General features: G+C 22.8%; 1 protein-coding gene across 1 annotated transcript; it reads left to right on the top strand.

Moving 5' to 3' along the window:
- Positions 1-8,136: 8,136 nt before the first annotated feature.
- Positions 8,137-8,367, top strand: BGZ61DRAFT_376738 (uncharacterized protein; the record flags this gene model as incomplete). Its single annotated transcript, XM_046242536.1, has 1 exon — positions 8,137-8,367. A coding segment is annotated over one exon (231 nt), but the record flags the coding sequence as incomplete, so codon positions are not given.
- Between the last annotated feature and the right edge of the window lie 222 nt (positions 8,368-8,589).

Raw genomic sequence — 8,589 nt, 5'->3', positions numbered from 1 at the left:
TAATATTTCTCTTTAATAGATTTCTAGCTTCTTTTCTTATTATACTATAGCTATAATTCTTGTTATTTTTACTAATAGTTAGACTATTATAAGTTCTAATACTAGTATCTATTCTTTTAAGTTTCTTTTCTTATTAATTTTTAAAATAAGTTCTTCTTAATAAGATACTTCTACTTCTTTTTTAAATAAGTATTATTCTTAGCTAAATAGTATATAGGCTAGCTTAAACTAAAGTATTTATATATACCTTAATTATAGTAATTATTTATATTTATACTGCTATTTTAAGTTCTTCTATTTTAATAGTATTTAATAATTATTATTTATAGTATAAGTTGGAATTATTATTCTTTCTTAGGCTTATAGTATTTTTATATAAAATATCCTTTCTTATTATAGTTATATATATAATATTCTTTTTATCTCAAGGCTATTTTATATAGCTTTAAGTTCTATAAGTTTAGTATATATTTCTAAGAGGTATTTCTATAAGAGTTACCTTAGTAGCTACTCTTTTATCTCTTTAGATTCTTATTAGTTAGAATAGTAAGATTATATAAGTATTTTAACCTCTTTAATATATTATAGCTTTCTTTTATATTTTTTATACTATTATTTATTAATTTTAATAGCTATAGTAATATATTTTATAAGGATATTAAGTTAATTAGCTTTATAAAGCTTATTCTTAATCTTATTTTTAGCCTTAGTAGAATATTTCTATAAGTATCTTATTCTTTTAGTTTAACTTAGAGGCAACTTATTAGAGTATAATAATATAAATAATAGTAAAATAAATTTATTTAAGTATATAAATCTTTATAGCTACCTGCTTTTTTTTATTAACTATTCTAAATATATTTTTAAAAGCTATTTTAAAGTTTTTCAATTATAAATAATTAATTATATCTTAATTTTAATTAGCTTTATTATTATTAAGAAATCTTTAAGAATAAATTTAAATTAATTTTAATATTACTAGCTATTAAATTACTTATAAATAGTAGTTATAATTCTATAGATACTAATTATTATAGATATTATTAGAAGTATTCTTTTATTTTAGTAATAAAAAATATAATATTACTAGATATTTTATTAAACTTCTTAATAGTAGTAATTTTATTACTTTCTTAAGTTATATTTAATATTTATAGTAACTACTACTAGTATATTCTATACTTACTACTATAGAGTATAAATTAGATTACTTAAATATTTTACTTTAGTAGCTATATTAATATTATTTGCTAGTATATTATAGGCTAGTAATATAGTATATTATTTAAATAGTAGAAGTTTAATTAATTTAAATATCTTAATAGTATAAGATATTACTTAATAGTTAATATAATAACTATTCTAAATAAAGCTATTAATATATAATAATTATATCTTCTAGTCTACTATAAATATAATTTAAAATAGAAAAAATAGTTACTAGTAATAAATTATAAGTTTATATTAAAGAGCAATTAGGGTATTACTTATAGAGTAAATATTATATCTAGTAATAATTAAATATAGTAATATATAGTAAGTTAAGATAATTAAGGTAATTAAGTTATATTAATAGCTAAGGAGCTACCTATATTAGATATATACTTCTTAGATAATTATATACTAGTAGACTACTATATACTCTAGAGGATTGCTATTAATTTAGAACTGATATTGTTAGTTTTATAGGGTATTAGTTCCGGAGGAGCTTATATAATTAGTCTATATTAAATAGGGTCTATTATTACTACTAGTTCTAACTGCCTAGTTATAATATAGGCTGTAATATCTATTGTCTGCTATTATTCTACTTTAGCTTTAGGATAAGTTTGCTAACTAGATTTCTTATATAGAGTCTAGAGTATTATATAAGATATCTTTTATAATTAAGACTTAACTTCTTAAATTATAAATAGGCAGTAGAGGTTTATACTATCCCTCTTATATTCTAACTTACTAATATTCTTTACTAACTTTACTAATATACCTTCTAGCTATTATATGCCTACTCTAGATAGTATCTTTATTTTATTTTACCCTTAGGCTGGTAACTTCTATATTTTTATACTTAGCCTGGAAATATATCTTAAAACTCTATTATTAATATTAACTTTAGAAGATAGAATATAATTCAGCCTAGAAACTATAGTTATAGATATAACTAAATTCCAAATATTATAATCTTATTAATTCTACTATTTTACTCTATTTATCTAAGTGCTCTCTTTTTAGCTAGCTTTTATACTATTTACTTTTATTTATTAAAATCCCTCTTATAAGATTATAAATTAAAATAGCTTTTAAATAAAAATAAAAGCTCTAAAAGAGCTTATAATATTAATAAATTCCACTATTTAAAATTTACTATTAGTAATTAAACTTCTAATATATCTATAGAATCTTACTAAGTAGCTCTGCTACTTAGTAAGGCTGAAAAATCTAGAATAATTAGAAAAAGTTAAAATACCCTACTACTACAAGCTATTATAAATATCAATACTTTACTATATAAAATTAATTATTTTTATCGACACTATAAGGTATAATCTATATTAAATTTATTTATAATAATTTCTATTAATACCATTAAGTAAATATAAGGCCAAAAAGCCACCTGCGAGATTCTATGCTAGAGAGCTATTAACATCTACCTTCGGGTTAGAAAAAACCCTCTCTCTCTTTATACTGCCTTAAGTATCTATAAAGTTAGCATAAGTAAAGTTTATAGGCAGCTAAAGAAGCTAGAAAGCAACTCTTTTGATACATCCCAGCCTCGAGGCCGCCTAATGTTATTAACGCCTGCTAAAGGCAATGCCATCGCAGTATACATTTAGTAGATGGAATGCGCTAGATTCCCTGCCTCCAAGCTGTAAGTTTAGGCAGCTATAAATAGCTTCCGGCTTTAAAGAGACTCGGAATTAACTCCAGTCTTAAAGGCCTAGTATCCCCAGTTTTACAAAGACTACCTAGAGCTTTATAGCTTATTCCTAAAGGCTATTAAGAAGTTGCGGAAGTTATTTAAATTGATAGATATTAGTAATATAACTATATTCTTTAAGAAACTTAAGGATCTTATTAAAACCAAGAGAATTAGCATCTTAAAGTTTTAAAATAAAGATAAAGCTAGTCTTTAAATTAGCTATTTTAAAGAGATTATATAGATTCTTATTATATATATAATATATGCTTTTTATCTTGAAATTCTAAATCCAGCTAATTGTAAGTTTTATACTCTTATTAGTATAGAAAATATAATAAAAGATTCTATTTCTCTTTAGCTTATCTTTAAGTTATTTTCTATAAAAGATTTTACTGCTATTAAAGCTAATAATAATATGCAGTTTATATAAATAGATATAATATTTAGTAATATTAAAGTTATATTTAACTAGCTTTATAAGTTTAATTAAGTTTTCTAGATAAAGTTAGTATAAGTCTTAAAACTTAGAGTTATATTTAATAATTAATTTAGCTATAATAAGTAGAAGTATATTAATAGTATTATTAAAGTTATAGTTAATAAGCTACTAAATTACTATCTTAAAAAGAAAAAGATTTAATATCTTTTAATTATTAATAGCTTTATAAAATACTTATTCTTTTAATTTATTGAATATTATATCTAATTTAATATTTTAATTATAATACTACTATTATATTTAACTTATATTATATAGCTAATAGATATTAGTATTTTTTAGCTATTAAAGAATATATATTAAGTAGCTATTTATAAGTCTCTTTAAAAAGGCAATCTTATCTTTAATTATATTAATTTTATCTCTATTTTTTAAAAGGTCTTTAATACTAGCTTTAATATATATAATATTATATTAAAATTAAGAAAATTAGTCTCTTCCTGCTAAATAGTATACTAGTAATTATAAAGTTAGTATTAATATAAAAAAAGCAGCATAAGGCTATTAACTCTATCTATAAGTTACTTCTCCTACTAGAAATGCAATTTTAAGAAGCCTTAGATACTATATAGCATTTTAATACTAAATACAATTAGTTGCTAAGCTTATTATTATATATTACTCTTTAATAGGTCTACTTAGTTATTTATAAAGCTGCTATTCTTAATACTAAAGTTTCTGCCTTCTATTATAACTATATAGAATATATTAACTACTTATTATAAGTTTATTACTATAGTAAGTTAATTAAGCCTTAAGGCTGCTTTATTATAAGTTTAAGCTTAGTTAAGATCTAATAGCAATAAAAAGAGACTCTTTAAGTTAAGGCTGAAAAGAGTTATTGCTATAAGCTATAAGATTACTAAGTAACTTTAAAGAAAGAAATAAATAAGCTAAGAAAAAAATAGCAATCTTTTAATAAAAAAATTAAAATTAATAATATTATAAAGAAGGTTCCTATATTTAAAAAGTAGCTAGAGCTAACTAGCTAGAAAAATTACTTTCTAAATATAGAAAACTCCAGCTAAAAGTATCTTAACCTTCTTAAATAATATAATAATAGCTTTATTATTAATATTAAGCCTAATTCTTATATTTAAGTAGCTATTTACAAGCTTTACTATATAGCTAAATCTCTTTTTAAGGTTGTAGAGCTAACTATATTATGCTATAACTTAAAATATAATACTTTCTTTAATTCTACTAACTTTAGCTACTTTAATAATAAAGATAATATTAATAAGAACTTCCTTAAGTCTAAAAATAATATATATAATAGAAGTAAGTTAGGTAATAATAGTAATATCGAAATTATTATAGCATTATAATATTTATAGCTATAAGAATAATTCTTACTATTACTTAGTTAGATAGAAAAAGTAAATAAGAAGCTAGAAATACCATATTTAAAATACTATATATAATATCGCCAGCCTACATATAAATATATAATAAAAGATCTAGAGATATTTTACTATAATCTTAGGAATTATAATAGCTCTTATAGATATAATACTATATAAATTACAGTAGTAGAGCAGCCTTAAAAACCTAGCTAAGTTAGTTATATATTTATATATAGGCTGCAATTTTAATATAAGAGTATATTTTTTACAGTATTTAATAATATAGTTATTTTTATAAAATCTTTAGCTTCTAGAATATCTATTTTTTTATAATAAAATTACTTAAATAACTATTAAAATTAATTATAGTATTAGAAGCTATTTTTAGCTGTAATTTTAAAAGAGTTATACTATTCTAACTTTTTCTAATTATTCTAGATTTTTTAGCTCTACTAAATAGCAAAGCTACTTAATAAAACTCTATAAATACTAGTTTTTTAATATCTAAATATCTTACTTACTATTTATATCTATAAAAAAGTTCTAATTTTATATAATCTTTAATACTCTAATTATAATAATTAAGTATATTAATAAAATTTCTATTACTTATCTTAATAAAAAATAAGCCTACTTATTATTTATTACTTTAGCAGTAAAAAGAAATAAAAATAATACCTAACTTATTAACTTATTCCAGGGGATTTATATAAAGAGTTATTATATAAGCATCTTAGCCAATTAGCCTAAAGCTATATTAGATTATATATATAAGGTCGGATTAATCTAAGGCTTATATCTTCTAGTAGGAAAGTATCTTATAAGATTAAATATTAAGTTAGTTATAGAAAAGTTCGCTAGCAAGATATTAATAGGGCCTGTAGCAGCTTGATATCTAGAGGAGGTTAAAGATAGAGGTTAGATAAGAATTGTAGTAATAGCAAAAATAAACTTAAATAAATCTCTTAAAATTAAAGGCAAAGAAAAAGCAGATTCTTAAGCTATCCAGAGGCCTGCTAGCCTCTCTAATATCTAGCTTAAATTTCTAAAGAATTAAAAACCGATTCTTCTCCTCTTTAATATAAATTTCTTCCCTTCTTTTTAACTTAACCTGGGCTATTCTAAAGATATCTCTACTAGCAACTAGCTAGCTTAAGCATTTCTAACTGCCTATTATATTACTAATACTAATATAATATTACTTATAATTTCTAGTATTAAATATTATATCTTTATATAGATTTTATTTAAGAATAATTAATAGAGATAATAGCTAGATATCTATTAGAGCCTTTAGAAGAAAGATAGAGGGATTAATAAAATATATTAAAAATATAGAAAGCTCTAGTAGTTAAGTATATTAAAGCTAAATAATCTACTAAAGAATATAATAATAAAACTTATATAAAGCTTAAGTTATCTTTATTTAATAGCTTCTTTATTATATAGATATTAAGAATTAATAAAGCTACTAAAGTTAATATTATAGTATAATTTAATTTTCTATTATAATAGTTATATCTTTTAATCTATTATAGATATAATCTAGAGTAGGTAGAAAACTAGTTACTAGTAGATAAATTATAAGTTTATATTAGCAAAGTAATTAGAGTATTACTTATAGAGTAAATATTATATCTAGTAATAATTAAGTATAGTAATATATAGTAAGTTAGAGTAATTAAGGTAACTAAGTTATATTAATAGCTAAGAAGCTACTTATACTAAATATACACTTCTTAGATAGCTATATATTAATGTAATTAGATATAATTACCTATATAATAATTATAATTACTAGTAATTAGAGGTAATTATAAAGTAATTACTATAATTATAATTACTAGTAATTAGAAGTAATTATAAATAGCTAAATTATATTTTATTTTAAGAGGCTAAGAAAAGTAGGGCTATGCCTGGAGCTTAATATAGGTTGTAGCTAGGCTGTAATATCTATCTACTAACTTTAATTATTTTAAAAATATTAAGGGTATTTCTATAAGATTTTATATTAAAATTAACTTAGTTTTATTTAATCTCTTTTTATTTATTACTAATATTAATTTTAAGATATACTTTTATAAGATTAAGCTCTTTTAAGATTATAAAGCTAAATAGAAACTTATTAATAATATTATTTATATTAAAAAATCTATTAATAAGCTTAAATAACAAATTATATAAGCTAAAAGTAAAATAAAAAACTTTAGTAAGTAAAAGCCTTTAAGTATCTTCTTAAAAATAATAAATATATAGTAACTTAAAAAAGTTATAAAGTATAAGTAGATATAGTTAATATTCTTAGCTAGCTCTACTAATAGTAGTAAATAGTATATATCTTTTAAAAAAGATTTTTACTTTAAGTTTTAAACTTTTTAAAATATATTTATAAATACCTAATCTATTAATATTTTATTTTTTTATAGTAAAAAGCTCGTATAATAAGCAGTTAGAGATACTTAAGCTAGCTAGTTACTAGTAGAGATATCTCTAGAATAATCTAGATAGAGTTAAAAGATAAGATTAATACTATTACTAGAAAAAATCATTATCTTTTCTTTCATTAGAGATTCTTTCTAGAAGTTAGAGAGGCTAGAAGAGCTTGAGGCTGCTAGAGAGTCTATTAATTAATTGCCTTTATTTTTAAGAGATTTATTTAAGCCTTCTTGCCGTTACTATATTCCCTGTCCAACCTCCGTCTTTAACCTCCCTCAGATATCGGTCTGCCGCAGGACCCATTGATGCCTTGCCAGCGAACTTTCCTGCGACCGACTCGATATTCTATCTCATGAGATGCTTCCCTATCAGGAGATATAAGCCTCAGATTGATCCGACCCCATATGCGTAATCTGGTGTAGCTTCGGGCTGACCGGCTAAGATGCCTGTGCGACGACTCTCTGTGCATTTCCCCTAGGGCAAGTTAATGAGTTGGGTGTTGTTTTCCGTCCCTTCCTGCTGCTAAATTAGATAATCTCAATTTATATTCTATCTTACTTTTTAAAGATATCTTACTACTTTTTAATATTAAAAAATAAGTTAGTTTAAACTAGTAGGCTAGAAGTAGTTATAGCTTAATAATAAACTCTATAATTTCTATATTACCTATTTTACTATCTTTAGTATTATAAATTTCTATTCTTAATTTTAATAATTAATATTAAAACTTTAACTTTATTATTACTAGTAATATATTATATAATAACTTAAATTAGCTAATAAAAGTTAGCAAAGTAGATAATAATAAAAATATTAGCAGGTAGATTAAGACTTTTAATATAGACTCTTTATACTAACTCCTCTAAGAGCAAAATCCTATACCTATAGCCTGCTTTTATATTATCCGCTATAGCTAGCAAAAACTCAACTAGAAAGAGTATCATAGGGCAATCTACTTAATACAGCAAATACTAAAGGAGTTAACCCATCAGATTGCAGCTAAGTGGGATATTAATATATCTCAGATCGCCCGGACAATCCATACAACTCGAAACAGATTAGAGGTGGAAATAGACAACGATATTATTCAAGAACTAAAGGAAGGCCAAGCCATAGCCCTGGAAATTAAGGAAACCAAGCAGTCTTCAGGGGTAAAACAAGAGTAGGAGATGGCCGTCGACTCAATTAATAGCTCTCCCGACACGGAATCCTCTAACAAGGTAGCCGGCGGACTTGTCCTGCATCTCACTTTCTAATCACTGTTTCTTTTTATTTCCTCTGGTGATATGATGGGATTGCGGCAGACGAGCACCGAGGTCTAGACTGGGACATGTTTCACGATTGAGGTTTCATAGACTTAGATAGATGATTATTGGAAGAGATCAGAG

The sequence above is a fragment of the Ilyonectria robusta genome, assembly GCF_021365365.1.
Source record: "Ilyonectria robusta strain PMI_751 chromosome Unknown BGZ61scaffold_157, whole genome shotgun sequence".
In the NCBI taxonomy this organism is placed as follows: Eukaryota; Fungi; Ascomycota; class Sordariomycetes; order Hypocreales; family Nectriaceae; genus Ilyonectria; species Ilyonectria robusta.
This window is presented reverse-complemented; position numbering and strand designations above follow the sequence as displayed.